Raw genomic sequence first — 22,833 nt, 5'->3', positions numbered from 1 at the left:
ATACCTCCCTTCTTTGTCTCTGGACCATGCCTGGATGTGGCTGGCATCTGTAACTGCTAAGCAAGTTTGCTACCATGAGGGGTCATGAATGAACACTTCAACAAAGGCAGGGCAAAAACATGGAAAGGTCCTAGGTCCTTGAGACCACTGGGTTACCCATCCAAGTCTGAAATTTCTTATGTAATTGGCCTTATCGTATAAGTCATTTTTAGTTGGAGTCTCTGCCTCTTGCAGGTGAAAGCATTTTGATGAGAGCCGGCAAGCACAACCTCATGGTTGGGCTTTACATTTTGTGCTGACTTTTAGTTTCTTTAATGTTACATTATTAAGCAGACAATGTCCTATATATTTGTCTTCTTTCTCCAATGCCCTTTACTATCTTTTACTGAATATTCCTTTATTGTATTTATAAGCTTCCCTAATAAAATATTTTATGAACCCAAAACTTATGGCCATCACACTAGAATTAAAAAAAATCAGTTTTTGATTTTTCTGATTTTCTAATACCATAAGATGTTGGCCTAAGTAATGCAGAGTGTCACTTCTGGTAAGATCTGTAGCATCTTGTGATACAAGTGCAGAGGGCCTTTCCTCCTGTTTTATTCCTCCCTCCATGCCTCCCTTCCAGACACAAGGTCTGAGGGTTCCCATTTTTAACACATTGAGCCCTGTAGTAAAATATAATCTCCATTGTCATAGCACCCCCACACTACTGCTTTCTTATGTGGCAAAGGTAAAAATTGTTTATGTGTGTACCCAGTTCATCATTTCACTGCTCCCTAAAACCTTCTGGATATATTCATTCAGTCTCTTTGTTTTGACTCCTCCAAGGAGGAATCCTATATTGCCTGCTTCTTGGGATTCAGTGAAGGAGAATATGGAGGAAAGGGGAAGGGGAAGAAGGAAATATGAGAGGCTGGCCAGGGTGGGACTGAAGGAGTTTATGGTGGGTGAAAGTGTGGGGAAGCAGACATTAGAATAGGTCCAAGTTGAGGCAGCAGGAGGGAGGGAAACACGCTGGACTGGCATTAACCCAGTTTGTCTCAGGATGGCCGAATGGATTGTTCAGTTAGTGTTCGTTCTGAGAAAGCAGTACTTCAGCTGTACCAGTGGTTAATGTTTTGAGTATCACCTTTGAATATCACCTATCATCATCCTAAAATTAAACTTTAGGAAATCTCTGGGAGATACTGGCCGTCTTTATGGTGCTTTGAGATAAAAGTTTTAGAAAAACAACAACTTTAGATAACATGTTGAAATTTCTTTTGGGTGTATATCTTCTTATTTGTTGGTTTTTTTGATCACCACTCTGGGCTGAAGCACCACTCAGGGAGGCGTAGCCTGGAAGTGTTACCTGTATAATCACTCTTTAAGAGGAAGACTGACTGATACGCTGGAGTCCAATGGTTTTATTCAAATACAGGAAATGTAGGAAGTATTTTTTCCCTTAAGACATTAAAGGATTTAGAAACATTAGGTTTAGCTCTGTATAAATACGTTAGGTTATCTGAGAAAAGTCTTATCTGTTACTAGGAAGTGTCGTAGTGACAGAGTAATGGAACAAAAGTCTTCTGAACTTCTCTTGGTATGTATTTATCTTTGAACATCTTATTACCTCTCAGAACTACTACCTGTTAAACTAGTGTGTCATCAGCAGCTATGTTGTAGAATAATTAATACTGAGTCCTTTTTAATTTAGCTGCTACCTGCTTTTGAGTCCATATTCAGTGTGGGGGAAATGGAGAGGAAAATGCTAAATGAAAACCCTTTATTTTTGTATAGCTCTAGACCTGTGCTCTCCAATGGAATTATAACACGAGCAGTAATATGACCTACATATGTAATTTTAAATGTCCTAGTAGCCACATTCACATAAAAAATGAAAAATAAATAGGTGAGATTAATTTTTAAATATATTTATCTCAGTGTGTCTGAAGTAGTATTGTCCAATATGTAATCAGTATCAAAATTATTAAACTATTACACTTTCTTTTTTTCCCTTTGTGCTAAGTATTTGAAATCCAGTGTGTCTTTTATATTTACAGCATGTCTCAATTAAAGCTAGCCATATTTTGAGTGCTCAATAACCACATGTGGCTAATGGCTACTGTACTGAACAGCACAGCTCTAGGCTGTTTCCAAGGATAATTATTCTATTTTTCACTCAGTGCTCACAGTGGATCAAGATATTGCCGGGTCATATAGGCAGAGATGATTGCTTTTCCATCTAGTCCTATAAGGACTTTGTTGTTGTATGGATTTGGGGCCAACTTTGGAAAAGTGTACCTTAAGGCAAAGGAGCAAGGATTGACTTTGACACGAAAAGAGATACTCTGGGAGGAGACGCAGAGCTTTGTGGGCTGGGCAAGGCATAGTGCTTGGTGAGGAATTGTGATCCAGATTATCCAGATGGGGTCATTCATGAACGTTGATGTGGGAAGTATATTTATTTATCAAGACCCATATGGCATAATGGAAGAGTTCTAGATCAAGGGTCAGGAGAACTAGGCACCAGTCCAGGCATTGGTCTGGGAGGGGAGGAGAGAAGTAAACTGACATTCACCAAACTTGTTATAGCACTAGTCACTTTGTACCCATTTTCTTATCCAATTCTTACAGAAAACCCAATTTTTAGGTATTATAACCAGTTCCAGTTTATAGAGGAAGAAACTGAGCCTAGAGAGGTGGAATCCTAACTTATCATGGAATCAGAATAAAATCTCAGTCTGATTCCAAAGCTGCTATATTCTTAACATTATAATCCATATGCATGCCATATAGTAGGTTATATCTTTTATTAGGGTTCAATTCAAGAAGCAGAACCAACCATGCATGCATATTACAGACACACACACACACACACACACACTCATGCACATATATATCATACATATATATATATGTATATGGTTAATATTTGTTATAGGTAATTGGCTTATGCAGTTGTGGAGGTTGGTTAAGCAGTCTTTGTAAGGATGTTGTCTCTACATTGATGCTGGATCTTGAAGTCCACAGGGCAGGCAGTCATAAAGGGAAGATCGGGAGCATGCTGGAAGCCTCAAGCATAATGTGAAACCCCAGGAGGCCAACTGAGCCTCATTTCTGTCTTGCTGTGTCTGACCTTGGTGGGAAAATTTTTCTGCAGAAGATGGGATTCTTTATCATGGAGCTGAACATATATACCCAGCCCAGGAGTCAGAGGACCTGAAGGAGGATCCAGGGGAAGGTGGGGCAATTGTAGGTCCAGCTGCTGCTTCAGTAGCAACCAGCTGAATCAGCAGATCACAAACAAAGTGTGTGAGTGACAAAATGGCTATAGCTTCCTTCTGCCCTCTTATTTTCCTAAGAATCTTCCCTGTGACCTGCCCTAAGGGAAAACATAAGAAAGGGAATTCTGGGAAATGTAGTTTAGTTTATCCAAGTTGATACATTACAAAGCCTTCAGATAGGTGTTTAGTAATATTTGTTGAATGAATAAATATTATGCTGCTACTTTTGGAAGTTATATGGGAGTCAGAACACCTAATCCTGGTTCTGGCTCTTACAAGCCAAGCGATTTTGAACCCTTAACCCTTCGAGTCTTGGTTTTCTCATCTGTAAAACTCCAAAACTGCCTATTTCTTAGGACTTTTATAGGAATTAGTTGTGATGATCTTAACAAAAGTACTTTGGACATTATAAAACATAAATATGATGTAGCATTATATTATTTTAATTATTAATGTCATTAATACTTTAGTTTCCTAATTGATCACATGAAGTTAATAGTTTTGACCAATTCACCTTAAAGGTGTGCCAGGAAGATTAAATTAGAAAAAGTATGTAGAAGCATTCTACCAGCTATTCCATGTCATATTCTTCAAAGGCAAGACTTCAGTTATTCAATGTTCACATACATTTACACATGTGTTAGTTCTGGGCTAAATGGCTTAGAGGAACAAGTGTGTAATTGGAACCACTGGTAACCCTGGAAGCTGGAGGGCAGTGGCCATTCCTTGGATGGGAGTTGTGGGCAATGGATAAGGTTTCTGTCCTGTAAGTCTGGGCTTGCATTTCATAGCAGCCAAACTTGCTCAGCAGAATGAAGAAATCCCTGCGGAAGTTCTTGGTGAAGATGGCATAGAGGAAGGGGTTGGCACAGGAGTTGATGGGGTAGAACAGGACCAGGAGGATCTTTGACTTGGACACAGTGATAAGGGGCACCTTGAGGGAGGCAGAGATGGCAAAGAAGGAGATGGGTGCCATGCAGAGGAAGTCTGTGAAGATGAGCATGGCCATGCGCTTGGCAATCTTGGTGTCACTCGAGGAGGACACGACGTTGGGGTTCCTCACTGTGAGGTAGATGTGAGTGTAGCAGCCACAGATGACCACAAAGGCTAGGACATTGAGCACAAGGAGGGACATAACATAGAACTGTGACAAGGGGCTGTCAATATCCATGGGCAGGCAGATGCTCACCTTCATATAGCTGCTGATACCAACGATGGGAAAGAGGGCAACTGCAAAAGCAAAGATCCAGCCTACTAGCATGATGCTGGCAGCATGGCGGAGTTGTACCTTGCATTCCAGCTGCATGGCATGGGTGATGGTATGCCATCTTTCCAGTGTGATGGCTGTCAGAGTGTAGACTGAGAGCTCACTGGCAAAGACAGTGAAAAAGCCAGCAGCATCACAGCCTGCTCCAGTTTGCCAGTCAATGGCATAGTTGTGGTACTGGCTTTTGGTGTAGATATCAACTGATGCTATGAGCAGCAGGTAGATTCCAATGCAGAGATCAGCAAAGGCCAGGTTGCACATAAGGAAGCGGGGGACTGTGAGTTTGTATTGGCTGGTAATCAGGATTACCAGCACTATGATGTTTCCAGTGATGGCCAGGATGCTAATAAACCATATCAAAACTCTGAGAATATTGTACCCCATGATATCTTCACATGGATTGAATGCATCTGGCTTAGGGGAGCAAATCACATCAACCACTTCATTGCATAAATCATAGTCAGATTCACTGTACATCATGTCAAATCCTTTAGTGTAACTGGACTCATCATCTTCGGCTAAAGAAATTCTCTCTCCCCTAGCCTGAGTCATATCATCAACTTCTTGCCTTAAAATAGATTTGTTGCAAATTGGATGAAGCTCAGAGCTAGAAAAATACAAAAAGGAAAGAATAAACATCCTGGATCTACAATGGCAAATACATCACTGTCTTTGCACAGGGTAAAAATGATGCAGTTTCTTCCAGAGATTTTTTTTTTCCTTCTAACAGTTGGTCTGCCCTTGAGGCTACACTCAAGGGTTAATGCTGCTTACTGTAAGTGAACAGAAAACTTGTGTGTATATTCCTAGAGCTGTATGGCCCACTGGGGAAGCCATCTGGCCACAACCTGAATGTGGGGAGGAAGGCGCCTGGGACTAGCTAAGCCTTGCTGTTAAGTGCAAATAATTTACAAACCTGATTATCAACTCCATCCTTTCCCTTCCCCATCTCTGTTCAGCTACCTCTTAATATGTCTGAGTAGGATATATCCCCATTCCTCTATACTTCAGTCACTAGAAGATATGGACTGTTTTCTGACTCAAAAGAGAACCTGTTTGCTTCTTTCTCTACATAAATTAGAGGATCAGAGTCTTTAGTTCATTCTCAGTCAGCCCCTGTCCCTGGCTCTTTGGTACTCAGGCTGCTGGGAGGTCTGCTGATTTGCCTCAAAGGTTACTGAGGGTCCTATTCTTCAGTATCTCACTCTCTGGGGGCAACAGTATAGGCCTCAGACATCTATTTGTCTGCAAGGTAGTCTGTCACTTTCATATAAACAGTTCATTACTGAGTGCCCAAAAGAGTGAATGCAGGTTGTATGGGGGTGTATATGGGTAATTGAACATGTGCTGAAAATCTCTTGGTTTAGTCACAGATTTTACAAGAAACGTGATTCAAGTTCAGAGATGAGCACAGAAGAGACAAGAGAATTATTCTGTGGCTCTTAACCTAACTCCCCACTCCTAATCCCCGGCATTGGATTAGTGGCTGCCCAATTCTGGGAACAGAAATTAAGTAACTAGGTGCCTGCAGAGTGCAGTTCAATTCATCAAAATGGATCTGACTTAACCATCTAGAGGGAGCTTTCACTTCCGGAGGCACATGTTGGCTTCTGTGAAGATTCTTATAGTTGGTACTGTTACCAATGTATTTTAAATACTGATGCTTTTCTTGCCTGAAACAGAAGTGATCCAATGACATGAGTAGAGAAAAGGTAAACAGTATATGTCCCTGAGAAAAGAATGGAAACAAAAATGGAAATGAAGGAAATGAAGTCTTGCCTTTGTGGTATCTTGGGTAGTCCTAAATGCCATACAGTTGGGAATTCAGCTTGTGGTCAGTTAAAAGTGGTATTCTTGGACTTTGATAAATCAATGAACACATATTTAGGAAGTGCATAGTGGAATTGTCTAAAACCTAAGCTTTGGAGACATCTAGACCAGAGGGTTTGGATCTATCTGAGTTTGGTTGGTGCTGGTCAAGTTGTTTACTGTCTCTGAACCTCAGTTTCTATATCTGTGAGAAGAGAATAAAAGTAACACCAATACCTTTGTGAGAATGAAATTAAATAAAGTTGCAAAGTATTACAGTGCCCAGCAGTAAGTACTCAACAAATATCAGCATTGTGAAGAAAGATAATGATGGTTACTCAGTGAGTCCATGATGGAGTTTAAGCCCTCTGTGGATACTTAGATGCTTATGCCATGGTACACTGATTTATAATCTAGCTGCAAAGAAAAGGCCTAAATACAAGTAAAATAAAATAATAGAACAAGAGCAAAATAATAGTGCAGCTGAGTATAAAACTACATCAAGGAAATAACTGGTTCAATGAGAAATGAGGGTGTGGTTAAAAAGGTCTTTTGACTAGAGTCCAGGAGGGCCATTGGCCAAAACCTCACAGTCACACGGGCCTAACACTTACATTTTGGGCATTATTTTCAAATGAGAATTGGAAGAATCATCTCATCATACAACTTTAAACTCGAATCTATATACCATATCTGCTATGGTATTCAGTGAAATGACACCATTTAAAAAATAAATCCTGTGATTATCTTATAAATAGCATGATTATTTTGTGTTTGTGTGTGTGTTTTAGTATAAAGACTAAACATGAACTGCAATTCTTATTACTCTATTTTTGGCATGTCTCCCTACAAGTGACATGGGCCTCCCCTTTGCTGTACCCAACAGGCCCTGATAGTGAGTTACAATAGGGCGCTAGAGAGGGTAGGAGCCAGCTGATTGGGAAGGATCAGGGAAGGCTTCAGGTTCTGAGACAATGGAGGGCAGACCTGGAGAACTCTGGTTTGGAGGACCCTGAGGCTACGTCTACACTCCCAGGAGATGGCAAGACCAGAGGAGTCTAAGTAAGTAACAGTAAGAGAATATATTCCGGTGGTGTTTTGGCACTAGACCAGACAGCATACCAATGCCAGCTGTTGCCGTGATCCTAACATCCTTTGAGATTTCTCCTGAGAGGTATTCAGTTCCAGGGTTTTTGAGGTGAGCCCTAGCTGAAATAACTTTTGTCTGGAATGTATAGAGGCAAGCTTTCTGCCTCATCCCCAGCCTTAGGAATTCTAGTCATCAGGAAGAAATTCCCTGGCCCTTAAACTAATCTGTGAGGAGTGTCTGATTCTGGATAGTTTCCCTATGAAGCACACTAATTTTGAAAAGTAGCCCTTTTTCTGCAAATCCTCCAATTAAGTCCAAGTGTGAACTCCTAGTTAGTTTGAGGACATTTTAGGGTGTGTAATTTTTTTTTTTTGGTCTTATTTTGCTCTTGAGGAGGGAGTTTGTCTACATGGGCAGGTCAGTGTATGTTAGAGGCTGAATAATAGAGGGAGCTGTGTTAAACTGAGTGAAATAATATCACAGGGAAGCTGTACTAGTGCTGGATTCCTGTACAAGAATGGTGACAAGTATCTCCTGATTAGATGCAACTGCATGGTGTAGGTTGTATCAGTGAGTTCAGGGGAGAGTTAGAGCTTTGAGAACTCCCTATACACTATCAATTCTATCTCCAACAGACCCTTTAAATGTCTGGAACATGTACAATCTCCAAAGTACTTCATCTCTACTCTGTCTAGATCCTGTCTATGATTACCTCAACTTTTTAACTAGATACCTACTGGGACTTGGCTCTTGGATTATCCTCTTTAATCTGGGCTTCCTTGGACCCGACCAACCTTGGAGGCCAAAGTGAATAGATGTCCTAATCTTTGTCCCCTCTGTAAGGTGCTAAGAATCAAAGACAGATCATTGAGGCTTAGAGTGGTTAGAATGTGTTGTGGATGTATACATTAGCCTCTGGTAGGGGATTTATGCTTCTCTCTCCAAAGTTGACTTTGGTCCATGGGACATTTGTAAGGTACAGAATTTGGGACTTGAAGGGTAAATCCATTTTGGTACAAAAGAAACAAACATTAAGCTTCAGCTCTGAGTTAGACACTGTGCTTGGTGCTTTTCATGTTACTTAATATTTGGTGGGTGGTCTACCCTGTGGGTAGTCATCTCCTGTGAGCTCATTTTCAAGGAAATTTCAAGGTCTCTAAAATACTGCAACTTCAGTCTAGAATGTGCATAAGGATTTTTGTCATGGAGATGTCTGTGCCAATGGATTTTCTTCATGCCACAGATGTGTAGAAGTTGTGGACCAAATTCTGTATCAGAGAAATTCCCATAAGGGCTCAAGGGATGGATATGAGAAGACTTACATTTGCCGTCTCCAGTTTGCAAAGGCACAGCAGTGACTGGGGTAGGTGAAGCTGGCCTCCACGAGTGTGACAAACCTTTCCAGACTGGGAAGCTTTTTTAAGTTGTAAGTTGACCTGGCCCTCAGCTTCTTAAGATTTTCTAAGCCATAGCTAGGCAGGGAGTGAATCCTTGTTCTTGAAATATCTCTATAAGGGGAAAAGATAAACATAACCTGATTACTATGGGCCTAAAATTTTCTGCTCTGTTAGCAGGCAAAATAGTAGAGACAGTAGTGGTAGTCTTACATGGGTGAGGAGGGAGTGTCCAACACACCTCTGTCAGATCAATATTAATATTAGGCTAATAAGACATTTGGTTTGGTGGGAGCCCTGGCCCTTGTGTTTATGGTAGGAGGACTTAGGTAACAGGCCATTCTGAGCCCTGGATGTACTCATATCCTGGCTGATCTGGGGCTTAACTATTGACATCTCCCCTTTTATAGTCTATCTATGGAATAGATACCCAGTACTTTAAATAGGATGGTGGGATTGAGACCATATCCTCTACACTACAAAACCAGCTACAGAAATATTTCTAATGAGCTGGGTGGAATCTGTGGCCAAATTCCAGGAAAGGGTGAGAAGAGAACACACCACAAGGGGAAACAGTCCGGTGGGCAATCGAGGCACCTTCAGCACACAGTCAGAATGGCGAGATAGAGTGGCAGTTATAAGCATGGCATCCATGGCCAGACTAGCCTGCATAGGTACCCTGCCCCTCTGCCTGTGAGATTTGTGATCTCGGTCAAGGCATGTTACTTCTCTATGTCTCAGTTTCCTCCGCTATAACATAGGAATGATAATAATCATACCTTCCTCAGGGGGTGTGGTGAGAATTGAATGAGTTAAACTACATAGAGAACTCCTGGTCGACACACAGCACTTAATGACTGGCAACTATTATTAGTAAACATCACACATGCACGCGTGCACACACGCACACACACACACACACACACACACACACAGAGGCAGTTTTCTTGCTTTGTGGGGGTATCTGCCTGGTGAAGTAGCAGAGGTCTACATGGAAACCAGCATAAATGGGCAGTTTAACCAGTTCCCTGTCTCTGGAAGGCTCTGAAGTCCCATCCTTTCTGGCAGCAACACCAGTGACATGGGTGCTTTCTGGCCTCAAAACAACCAGGGCCAGTTGGTGGGAGCAAGGAGATTTAAATGGCACCAGTTTAGACCTGTTGGGGTCAGCACTGTGAATGAGTGCTTCCGATGGGGGTGGTAGCAAGTGATGATCAGGATGGATTCGTTTTAGTACCCTTGGGGACCCTTGGATATACTGGGGAAGGAGAATCTTCTAATGTCTGCATTTCCTCTAGGTCAAAGCAGTGGGCACTCAGCAAAGAAACGTGGGAGTGCAGATACATATTTGTTGTCTCATATGTTTCACAGTCTGGTGAAAATTACCTTCTCAAAACCTTGCTTTCATTCTGTCATTCATTCCCTTGCTCAAAAATTTGTGCTTCCTATTGTCCAGTGAAACCTGCCCCTAACTGCTGCCCTGTTTATTGCAGTCAAACTTCTTACACTAGTTGTCCATAACTAATGTTACTATTTTCCCATTTCACTATATCCAACCCAGTTTCTTTCCAACCTCTAGAGCTCACTCAGGTGACAGCTTAGTGCTAAACTTGTTGATTTCTTAATCACATTTCACATGTAAAATGCTCCTTTCTGAGTAGCTCCTTCTTGGCATCATACTCTCTTTAATTTCTTCTGATGTCTTCTTTGACTTCTTTCTGATTTTGTTTTCTTTTTCCTCTATCTGTTCTTTAAATATTCTTGGAGTTTCTCCAAACTTAGGCCCCCTTCTGACTTTACATAATCTTTCTAGGTGACTTTACCCACTTTCTTGGTTTCAGATCAGATACCAGGTATATGCTGATGACTCCAAATGTATATCCCAGTTCAGATACTACTTCTGAACCCCAGCCCTGATAATCAGTTGTCCATCAGACTCTGGTATTTTGATGACTTGCAAGTCTCAAAACTGAATTTACCATCTTTCTTATAAATGTATTTCTTTTGTTTTTCCCATCTCAGCATATAACTCTTCCATTTTCCCCTGTTGTTCAAGATAGAAATCTGGAAGTCATACTTGACTCCTTGGGTATCTTCTTAAGTCTAAAATCTGTTTCACATCAGTCCACTCCTCTGCCACAACTTTAGTCTAGGACACCATATTCTCTGCTGGAACAAACATAATAGTCTCATAACTATTCTTTTCATGACTATTGTATTAGGGTTCTCTAGGGAAACAAAACCAATAGGATTTAGAGAGATATGTAAGAGGAGATTGTGGAAATTGCCTCACATGATTTTGGAGGCTGAGGTGTCCCACAATATGCCATCTGTAAGCTGGAGAACCAGGCAAGCGTGTGGTATAATTCAATCTAAGTCTAAAGGTCTGAGAACCAGGGAGGCCACTGGCCTAAGTCCCAGAGTCTGAAGGCCTGAGAACCAAGAGCTAAGATGTCTAGGCCAGGAGAACATGGATGTTCCAGCTCAAGAAGAAAGGAAGCAAATTTGCTTTTCCTTGGCCTTTTTGTTCTACTCAGGCCCTCAATTGATTGGATGACTCCCACCCGCATTGGTGAGAATGGATTTTCTTTACTTGGTCTTTATTCAGTCAAATGCTTATCTTTTCTGGAAACACTGTCACAGACACAGAAGCAGTCTTCTACCATCTATCTGGGCATCTTGTGGCCCAGTCAAGTTGACACAAAATATAACATAAACACCATTTATATGCTGTTAACCCCCCAATTTTTATTTTTAGGTTGCTTTTCTCTCCTGAACTTAGACTCTCATATTCAAATGTTCTTGTCTCCATTTTCCCTTACTCTGTAGGTGACCTCATCTAGTCTTATGACTTAAACACCATTTATATGATGGCCCCCCAATTTTTATTTCTATGTTGCTCTTCTCTCCTGAACTCCAGACTTTCATATTCAATTTTTCAGTGATCACTCATTTTACTTCTGGTAGAGTACAAAGCACTGGATATGATGTGCCCATAATTTGCCCAGTTTCTCTCATATCCATTGTGTGCCCTTCTCTGTGTTCTGCTCTGGATTGCAAGAGTCATGGCCTCTGCGAGGTGTATTTCCCAGGTGTCACTGTGTCAGTTGGCTTTCAGTTGGGTTCAGCAAATGGTACTGATGGGAGATTGGAGAGTGGGAGGAAAGGAGAAATTAAGGCATCTCTGATCCTTTCTCTCCCTCAGGTAAAAGCTCCTCTGTGACTCCAGCTGTCATTGGACAGATCTGCTGAGAATCCAGCTTCAACCAGTTGGAGTTCTTGAACTCCAGTAAGACCACATCCTCACCAGCCCCTCACATCTGAGGGTTAGTAGTGGTCGCCTACTATTGTTAATTTCCAGATGGCTAATCCCCTGCTTGATAGGCAAATTTATATTTTCAGAACTAATGATTACTATTATGTAATAGCTATATATATATTTCACTTAGTCCCCTCCATGTTAGACACCAAGTAGATAATTTGTCAATACTATTATTCTAATACTTCTGCATGCTTACTGATTTTTTTCTTGCTTGTTCTAACACTACTGAGGGAAGTACATTAAAATGAGCAACTATGATTTTGGATTTATATACTACTACTTATAGTTTTGTCAGTTTTTGCTTTATATATTTTTGATGACAATTTTTTAGGTACATATAAATACAGGACTTCTGTATCTTCCTGGTAAATTTTTTTTTATCAATTTGTATTTGTCTCCTAACTCTTTGGAACTTTCTTTCATCTGTGCTGGTGGTTCCTGCCTGACCTTCAACTGTTGGAGTCCACATGGGCTCAGTGCCTAGACTTCTTATCTCCATTTTCCCTTACTCTGTCGGTGATCTCATCCAGTCTTATGACTCCACCACTTATATAATGACCCCCCAATTTTTATTTCTAGGTTGCTCTTCTCTACTGAACTCTAGACTCTTATATTCAAATGCCTCTTTATAATCTCTCCTTGGATGTCTAATAGGCAGGTTGATCTTTGGATATTAAAAATTGAGCTCCTGATCATCCCTGAAAACCTCTACTTGCAATTTTTCCAGTTCATGCGAAAACTTTGAAGTCACTCTTAACTCTGCTCTTTCTCTCACACCCTGAATGCAAACCGTCAGCTAAACATCTTGGCTTCACCTTCCGCATATCTCTGGAATTTAGCTGCTGCTCACAACATTCATTCCTATCACCACATGGTGAAATTTATGGTGTTTTCTTCTAGTTCTCTCCAATGTATTGTAATTCTTGGGAGCTGGGGTCCTTGGAGGTAAGAGTCTGATCCATGAATCTCGTCCCAGTGATGAATCTTCACTCTCTGCTGCTGAATGATCCAGCTCTCGAAGTTTGTTCTCTGTTTCTACTTTCCGTTGTTCCAGAACTTTTCAACTCTCTTCTCTGCTCTAGAAAATCTATTTTCTCTTTGAATGCAGTTGCTCTTTGGACCAGTTCTGCTGTTGATACTCACTGTGGTCTCCTGACCAAATTCTTGTTTCAGCTGGCATTTGGGCTCCTTCCTTTTTTCCTCACATGTGGAAGGGAGCCGAGACTGGCTCTTGTGTCTAAAACAGTTCAAGTCTGCCTCTAAGGAAACCATAAAGTCCTTCAGAAACCATTTAAAGCAGGTCAGTCATTACCTGCCATGACATTTTTCGTATTCTTTAAAAGCAATTAACACAAAACAGAAGACTATTTTTTCTTTGTTATACCTGCCCCACATGAGTTAGAACATATAAAAGCCACATTAGAGATTTCTAAAGCTAAACAAAATTTTTTATTACATTTAATGCTATCCTGCTATCTCATAAGCTGTGTGTTGGATTAAAGATGCCCACAGATTCTTTACCCTCTTCCCATAGAAGGTCTATTTGTCCTTCCCTTGAATCCAGGCCAAGCTGTGATGTCTTTGGACTGTGATAGGGTATGATGAAAGTGCTGCCATAACAGTTCTGAACCCTGCCTTTAAGAATACTGACAGCTTCTGTGTCATTCTGGTAGAGTCCTAAGCTGCCATGAAAGAACTTTGAATTCCCTGGGACGAGAATGACGTTGTGCGTGTGTGTGTGTGTGTGTGTGTGTGTGTGTGTGTGTGTGTGTGTGTGTGTGTGTGTGTAGTGAGATACCAAGGAGCACAGATGCAACAGATATGTGAATGGTGAGGGGACAGCTTGCAAGTAGATTCCTCCAGACCCAGCCACCTAAGCTGACATCACATGGCTCAGAGAAAAGCCACCCAAATTTCTGAAACACAATTGTGAGCAAAATGCAATGAGTGTTTTTAGTCACTAACTTTTAGGATAGTTTTAATGCAGCAATAGGAACCAAAACTTCTAACTGAAGTCTCTGTGATCCCATAATTTTCAACAATATAGAAGTATTTTTGTGAAAGGTATAGTAGCATTATATTCCATCTATTTTCTGCCTCTTTCACCACTTACTATCCTTTGCTTCATATACTAGATCTTTGTATTTGCATTTTATCTCTCCTTGAGGTCAGAGGGTTCCTTGCATTCTCATCAGTGCCTTTTATGTAGTAAGCACACAGAAAATTGTTGCTGTGTTTGAAGATATGCTGGGGAGTGACACTGAAGAAGGATGGGTAAGGGAAGAGCTAGATCACTGTACTTAACTGTGACATCTTCTGATCTTTAGCAGTTATAAAGAATCTTGTACTTGTAGTTATCTCTTCTATTGTCTTATATTCAACTTTTCATGTGTATTTTGTCTCCTTAGCTAGATCTCATAAACCGTGAGAACAGAGATTATTTAAGACACTTTTGTGTTCTACATTGTATCTGGCACAGGGCTGGGCTCCTAAAATCTACTCAGTAGATAGCTGTCTGATTAGCAGAGATGCCTCACCATTATAATAAAAATGAGCTGGAGCAAGTCTTACAGAAGGACAATGCTAAATGAAGAAGGGCAGGATGCAAGGCAGACAGAGAGAGGAAGTCTGGATTTAAAGGGAGCTCAGCAAAAACAGTGCTTCTGCAGTAGGCAATCATATGTGACTGAAAGTATCAAAGGCACCAAGGAAGCGAGCAACCTTGTGCAAAGTTTACAAGGAGATAGAAATGTAATAGAGAATAAGCAGAGCTTGTGTTTTGGGTGGATTGACCTGAAAACAATCCAGTGCCTAGGTGTTAGAGTGGACAGTCTGCTTGGTGCCTTTCTGTCTGCTCAGTGTTCTGGAGCTAGCTTATATTTTGGATTCGTCCTTATTACAGCTACAAAATATGTGAGCTGCTGTCATTTGTACTAGGTAGCTTTGCTGCTGTGAGACTAAGATATCTTGTCAGTGTCCTGGGATCCAGATTTTCTGCTGGTGGAGGTAGAAAGGAGAGAATGTTTGGTAACAGAGATGCAGAACTGGTTAGAATTTAGGAAAGCAAAAGTCTTTAGTGAAAGTGGTTCCTGGGTGATAGGGAAATAAAGAGTTTGTAGCAGTGTTTACTTAAAGCTTAGTGGATATTTGCTAAAGTGAGCAAACATGGAAGCTATCAAGACTTTCAAGTTTTGGACTGGCAGAAAAAAATTTCACTGCTACCTCTGTGGATTAATAAAGATCCATAGAAATTCATATCAGCAGGGACAAAGATGAGCTAAGTGGGTATAGCACTTAACTACAAATGTTTGAGACTTAACTACAAATACCTCCACATTTGCTTTCTGTTCCTCTAAAACTCTCTTCCTTGGCTAAGATCCTTCCACATGGCCTGGCAATCTGCTAGATGTTAATTCTTCTGTAAACACACTTTTCACTCTTAAGATGCAAGTATCCCTAGGGATAGTAACAAAATAAGACATCACTTATTCACATGTGCATGGAAGTAGGTAATTGTGACTATTGGCTAAAGGTAGGCTTGGAGAGAGGGTGGTGAGGGGTTTTCAGAGGGGTTATCCTGGGCAATGGTATTTTGTGGAATAAAGGGAACCATGGGATGGGATTAGATCTCTGAACTTTGAAGGCCAGGCAGAAGAGTTTTGAATTTATGTGAGTAGAAGAATGACTTACTGGGAGCTGTGTTTTTGTAAGATTAGTCTTGAGAACCTTGAACTTACACAGTAGGTGTTCATAAATACTTGTTGGGTGAATTGGAAGGAGAAAGGGTTGAAGGTAGGAAGGGGACCAAATGGCTATTGCAGAAATTCAAGCATAAGATAGGAGCTGTCATCTTCACATACTTCATCTGCTAAAAGTCACTGTACCACATGACAAAGAGTTATTGGTCATCTGCTCTGTTACTATAACTTCCTGTGACAGTTTCTGCAGATCTTATTGTTCTGTTCAGTAACATTTCTCCCTCTATCAGGATGAGATACTTTAGAGCAACTACTGTTTGTTTTTAAATCTATCCATCTAGCATGGGAACAGACACCTAGTAGGTACTTGATTAACACCTATGAAATGTATGTCTAAATGTAAGACCTAATATGCTCAGTGAATAGTGGAGAATGTTTATCACTGACATTGCTCTTGGGGCTGGTGAACTGGAGTCTTTAATCCTTGCCTTTCAGGCTAATGACTAAAGTCTTTCTTTTTAATATGTCATGTCAGTTAACATTTCAGCACATGCTATTCCTAGCAGTTACTGGTTTTGAGAATCTCAATCCTGGAAATTACCAACAGGAGATGTCCTGGGACAATAGCTGCTACTGAGGAGATTTAATGATCCTAAATTGTTCCAATATTGTTAGAGTTCTTGATTTTGAGACACCAAGTAAAAAGGGATACAGCAATCAGTAATAAGATGCTGAGTCAGGAGAGGCAGGAGTTAAATAACACTCTGTGCCCCATTTAATAAAGTGTGTTATAGCCAGTGCCACAAATTTGATTTGAACAATTTCTATTTTTCCCAGCAAAAATGTTATTGCAGGTCAATCATTTCCATAAGTGAGAGCACATTTCTGGTGTATACAGTACACTGACAGATGGCTAGAAGACCTCTCTTTCATGATCCCAGGCAGAATAAAAAGGCAATTTACTATCTCTAGGACTGTGGGTACATTGGTAATGGGAGAGAATCATTCTTACACAAATAACTCAGTGTTTGAATCTGAACTATCAAATGAATCTGAGCTATAGCCAAATCAATTTGATAAACCTTCAGAACATTATTGTCCTGGCTCCATCCTGCAAAGGCAGTGCATTGAATTTTCCCTGCAGGAAACTGCTTCCCAAGGAAACAGCAATAGCTCGATTGCTTTAAAAAAAAAAGAAAGAAAAAGAAAACCTCGAGTGAGTTCATGATATCAGGTGAAAACTCAGATGGCCACTGATGTTCAAGGTTAAGACTCATGAGGGGGAAATCAGAATGCTAGATGACTCCTTTGAAACTCAGTGGAGGATGTCAGTGTGCCCCCTGACTTTCTCTGCATCTTTTTCTCTTTGATGGAACATCTCTCCCTTGTGCCCTCATGTGTTCAGATGCTCCCTATTTTTCATTCATTTAATTTGCCGTTAGGAAAGGAGTTATCATCAATTTGGGTGCCTCCCTTGGAATCCCTTGCGTATATATAGATGCAAAGGACTGGGGACAAAGGACTGAGCCTGATGGGGAGGAAGATTCCCCACAGCTCATAGAAGAGGTTTCTGGAGACAGGCCAAGGTATTCCGATTCCACACTGGTTGTAGGGCAGTGATTCTCAGTGTGCTTCTGGATCAGCCACGTCAGCTTCCCCTGGAAAGTTATTAGAGATGCAGGTTCTCAGGCCCACCCCTAAACTGCTGAATCAAAAAGTCTGGGAGTGAGGTCAGCAATCCAGGGTTTTTACAAGCAAGCCAAGTGATTCTGATGCATGATCAAATTTCAACCACTGCTTGAGGGCAGCTGAGAACCACTCACAGCTGCGGTGGCTCATAGCTGAGTCCTTCTGGGAACTAATCTCTCTTAATTTACGCAAGATTTGGCTGCTTCTCTAGGGAAAGTCTGCATCCAGTGACTGTTGATGAAGAGGCCTGGCCCCTTGTTTTAATTTAGTCCAACTTTGAAGGGCCATCTTAACTCCAGAGCTTTCCACGGGATCAGTTTGAGGCTTCTGCTACATATGCATTGCAGTTCAACTTCCCTCAACCTGATCTGCTTCCCCCAAGCACTCCCCACATACACTAAGAACATTCCCCAGTAAACTGCTGCAGGCAGATATCCTTAATTGAGGGGTGGGGTGGGAATCTGACCCAAGGCACAGTCATAGTCCTGGCCTGGGCATTTGCTGTGGGCAGAGCAATCCACACACACTCCTTCTCTTGCCTATTAACCACAGCACCTGGGACGGGCTGGTCCTCTGCAAGCACCTAGACAAACAGCTCTCAGGCCAGGGTTTAGCTGGAGTTGGCACATCAGGTTGCAGAGGTAGGAGATGGGATAGGCTGTAGAATTCCTAAGTCAGCCAGCAGAGGCTGGAAAGACATCTGTGCACTAGGCCGAAAGCCCCAGAAAGGGAGGCTTGATATTTAAGTGATCAATCCTCTTGGCCCTAAGCGGAGGGGAAGGAGACCAGCGATTATAGGCTGGGCTTTTGGCCAGGATCTTGTGCTTATATCCTTGTGAACTGAGATGAAAAGATGTGGAAATTACTGTTCTTTACCCTTTTAAGTCACAGCAAGTGATTCATAATTCCTTTGAATTTTCTGTAAACTTTGTACACTTTTTTCTGGTCATATATGTTCCTATGGTAAAAGAAGTGGAAAGTCTGTAATTTGAAGACCTGGCAGAACTTCTTGTGATGGTGACATCCCTCTCCTTGCTGGCAGGGCTGGCTGGGGGAATGCATGTTTGTGTTCCCCATTAGACACTGATGAGACACACTGTGAAGTGCCTTGGCCTGGGACTTTTGCAAGTGCAGGAGATGTTCTTCTGTGCTTGTGTGTGTATATCATTTACTGGTATTCGTAGGCCGGGGGTCTGGTGTTTATCACTTTTCCCCTCTTAATTCCACAGCCAATTGCAGGGGGCCTTATTGAATAACTTTTGAATGTTTGATTACACATATTTATGTACTTTAGGCAAATGATATGCCGAGAATACATGGAATGTGAGGCAGGAGACCTAGACCACTTAGGATGGCAGTGTGATCTTTAGTAGGTCATGTCTCTCTGGCTCTGTTTTGCTCAGCTGCATAATGAACTAGTTGGGGATCCTGTCCAACTTCAGTGTCCTGGGCAGCAGACAGATTAGGGTATTATAATTCAATAGTGTACTTGGTACAGGTCACATGAGGAAACTACCCTATCACAGATATGTTCTGCCGTAACAGAAGTGCCTATTTAGGAACATTCAAAACCCTTAGGGCTTTTAGCTAAGGGAAATTGATTAACTACTATTCTGGTGGTCAGAGACATCAAAAGCAGTTTCTCTAAGCCCATTTGTCTCGAGAGCTAGGAAATATTAAGTGTTACGAGTTCTAAGTACTTTGTACATTGAAGTACATGGAAAGTGTGCCTGGCATTCTCCATGTGTTATGCTTATTGTACTTGGTACTTCATAACACACATCATGACTTGATATATTCAGTTTATATGTAGTTATAGTCCAACTCCCCCTTGTGAAACCATAAGCCTTCTGTGAGGAAGGTCTTCCTTTTATTCCCTGAACTTTATACAGTATATAGCACAGGGCTGGTGCTTAAAACCTGTCTGTTCAGTGAGTGAATAAATAAATATAAAATACATACACACACACACTTACATACACATATATTATTAAAACTCAAACAATATTAGGAAGTAGGTATTACTGTTTTGGCATTTTTTTAGGTGAGGACACCAAGGCTTAGAGAGGTGAAAGAAGTATTTTAAACCTAAAGTAGTCTGCTTTGGCACCTCTGCTTTAATCATGCTGACACTTCCTTCTCTTGCATGTATTTCCTATCTCAAGCCAGACATTCTGGAATAATCTTTGAACTTCTTCACAGAGGAGGAGTCCCATTTATATGTCACAACATACCCTTCATCATTAATAATAACCATTTGTAGAGTTTTTCCTCTGCTATACAGGGTCTAATTCTAAATATATATAGGCTCCAGCCTGAAGGAGAATATAAGCTTCTTAGTGAAAATGATAGTGATGTCGATAGGTGGTAGGTAGGTAGGTAGATAACCACACATGGTTGCTTATACTGACTGCCAGATTAGCAGTGCAGGCTAATGGCCTGAACTGATTTAAGGCAGGTTACAGAAGAATCATCTAGTAAAGCTTCAGACTTATTCCCATGTTTCTTTTTTTGCTCACTATTTCTCTTGCTTCCGACTACTTCCTGCTGGGTTCCTTTCTTCTTCCTGCAGGACGCTTGTTAGTAGATGGAGTAGATGTTTTCCTGGGCTCTTGCTTAGAGCCCAGGAAAACACATTTCTAAAAAGCTGTTGGAGATTTGGCCTCCTGCAGCTATAAAGCCTATGAGAGTCACAGTAGGAAGAATTCACTGTTGGCCAAGGTTGTCAGAAAGAAGTGGGAGTTATGATGACCCTTGTGGAATGGCAGGAGCAGATGAGAAGAGGGAAAGTCACTCTTGGAGGGAGAGGTGCTGATGCAGGATGCAGGGCTGTGGGGCATGGAATGCATCCCAGAGATCTGGAATCTCAGCATAGAGTATCCAAAAATAAATGGGTGTGTGTATCTCACTGGATTTAGGAAAATTAGACAGGGTGCAGAAGCAGAACTGTGCTTCCCTTCCATGGAAGAGATATATAGCAGAGCGGTTAAAAGTCTATATTTTGAGTTAAATCAGTTTGGCATTAAATCTGTTCTCTAGAATTTGTATGACCTTGCTGAACTGGCCTCTAGAGAAGGTAACTTTTCCTTCTTTAAAATGGGAAGAATAGCTTCTACCACAGAGGTTTTACAAGGATTAAGGTAGAAAATTCATCTTCAGCTTTTGTCTGGGACTTAGTAAGTGCTTATAAAATGTTAGTTGTCGTTATTGAAAGTTACAATGTGGATCAGCTCCGAATTATCCCTATAAGTCATTGTAGATGACAACAATAAAAACTGACTTTAATTGACAGTTCTGTCTCAGAAGCTTCTCTGAATTGGGGAAAGTTGACTTTTAACTTATACATGCTGATCTCTTGCACATGGAAGCAGAGAAGGCTACTCACAGAATGACTGGTCCAGACGCTCCCTGGAAAACATCACTAGGCAGATCTTCCAAATTATTGTTATCACTTAGATTCCTGGGGGTGGAGATGGGGAAAGAAGAAGGCAAATACAAAACCACATAAACATCACTGCTGTAAGAAAGAGCCATTTCCCTCTGAATGACCTGGAAGAATAGGGCTACTTACAGCTCATCTAGCTGGGTTCCATTGAATGCACAGTTGTGTATTTCTTGAATCCCATTCTTATTCAGCCATCTGAAATAAAAGGCCTATTAAAAAACCAATAATGTCAGATGCAAACAATACAGGGGTTTTATAATTGGAAGCACTGGGGCAAGGTCAGACAGCGCAGGCCAGTGGCATAAATAAAACGCCAGCCTTAAGGCTCAGGGACAGAGGTGGGGGTGACTGATTTATAACTGTTATATCTTTTGTAATGTTTGAAGTTTGCATTATGAGTATGTATTACCTATTCAGGGAAATAAATTTAATTTTTAAAAGGCACACTTAGGCACAGCAGCCTGGATTCTGTAAGGCATTTGCACATATCATTTGTGTATAGAGACGATGCCATGGGGGGAGAAGATGAATTTCTTTCCCATCTTGAAGGACAGAAATCATACAATTATTGAACAAGTGTCTATAAAAAAGAGAAAGAACATTTCGTATCACCTTTCTTGTAGGCCTTAAACCTCTCACCCATGCTCACCACAGCAGCAGGCCTGACTGTTATCAAAAAGAGATCTAATTAAGCTGTCAGACAACCTGAACATCTCCTGTGACCCATAGGGACCTGGTTATTGGGGGTTTGTGGAGGTGGCTCTGGGTTAAGCTAGCAAGGAAGAGAAATCAATTACAGAGATTGTGGGCTGTGGCAGGACAAGGTGGTATGAGTGGGCATGGGAGGAGGCTTGGGGGGTGGTGGGGGCTGGATGTGGAACAGTCATCCTGATTGTGCAAAGAAGGTCAGTGAACAGGTTTGCCTGGACAGGGGAGCCCAAGAACACCCTGGGCCCACAGCTCTGCACGGCTGTGTTCTTGGTTGGGTGTAAAAATAAAATCAGAAATCTAAGGTTGGGAGAGCTTAGCCCAAAGAGCCTCTGACCACCGGCTGTTGATTTGCTGTCAGCCTCAGTGGGTTTACAAATAGTTATTAAAAAAGCTGACACAGAGAAACTCCTGTGCGCTCAGGACTCTATTTCCTGGACTACAATGGGCCACTAGAAAATGCTTAAAATCACAGGAGAACAACTTTCTTTCTTCTGAAAGATAGTTCAGCTAAAAAAAAATCCAGAGAGGAGCAAGGTAAATCTTTTAGAACCTTAACACCCAGTTGGTGGCTTCTGATGGCCAAGAGGTGGCTCTGCACCTCGCATCTCCTCTTCCCACTCTTACCTACGAGAAAGCCTGACCCAGGCACATGCAGCCTCCTGAATTCCTTTTCAGCCTGCCCTCAAGTAGTAAGAGTGGCTGGACAAGCTGCCCCTAGCTTGTGGGGTGTAGAGCCCAGGGAATTTTGGATCAAACACAGGGGTGAGCAAACTTTTTCTGTCAAGGGCCAGACAGCAAATTTCAGGTTTTGTGGGCCAACGGGCAAAATGAGGGATACCACATAGGCTTTTATCTAGGTACTTATAAAACAATTTCCACAAATTTTTTATTGGCCAAATTTAAAATATAATAGTAATAATTGAGTACATTTTTTTTTCATGTGTGGATTATATATAGGTCTACGATTGGAAAGAATAGACTTTATATGTCCTACAAATAGATGTTACTGTGATTAAATCATATACAGACCAATTTAAAATAATTATTGTATTCAAAGAAGCCCTTTGTCTTTATGGATTTTTCTCATTTGACAGATACCATCATGTTGGGGAGTGGGTGGCAGTTTTTGGTCAACAGTG

The 22,833-nt window shown here is 41.3% G+C and overlaps 1 protein-coding gene across 1 annotated transcript in view; it reads right to left on the bottom strand.

The window, feature by feature from the left end:
- Positions 1–2,786: 2,786 nt before the first annotated feature.
- FSHR (follicle stimulating hormone receptor) overlaps positions 2,787–22,833 on the bottom strand; it is a 166,501-nt gene continuing 146,454 nt past the window's right edge. The window contains exons 7-10 of the mRNA XM_037024417.2: positions 21,110–21,178; positions 20,924–20,998; positions 8,758–8,943; positions 2,787–5,143 (exon numbers count right to left, since the gene is read on the bottom strand). Coding sequence (XP_036880312.2) covers positions 3,910–5,143; positions 8,758–8,943; positions 20,924–20,998; positions 21,110–21,178 — 1,564 coding nt within the window. The 3' untranslated portion in view covers positions 2,787–3,909. The remainder of the gene's footprint in view (positions 5,144–8,757; positions 8,944–20,923; positions 20,999–21,109; positions 21,179–22,833) is intronic.

Source organism: Manis javanica, chromosome 1 (assembly GCF_040802235.1).
Source record: "Manis javanica isolate MJ-LG chromosome 1, MJ_LKY, whole genome shotgun sequence".
NCBI lineage: Eukaryota > Metazoa > Chordata > Mammalia > Pholidota > Manidae > Manis > Manis javanica.
Note: the sequence above shows the minus strand (reverse complement) of the source record. Positions and strands in the feature narration are given on the sequence as shown.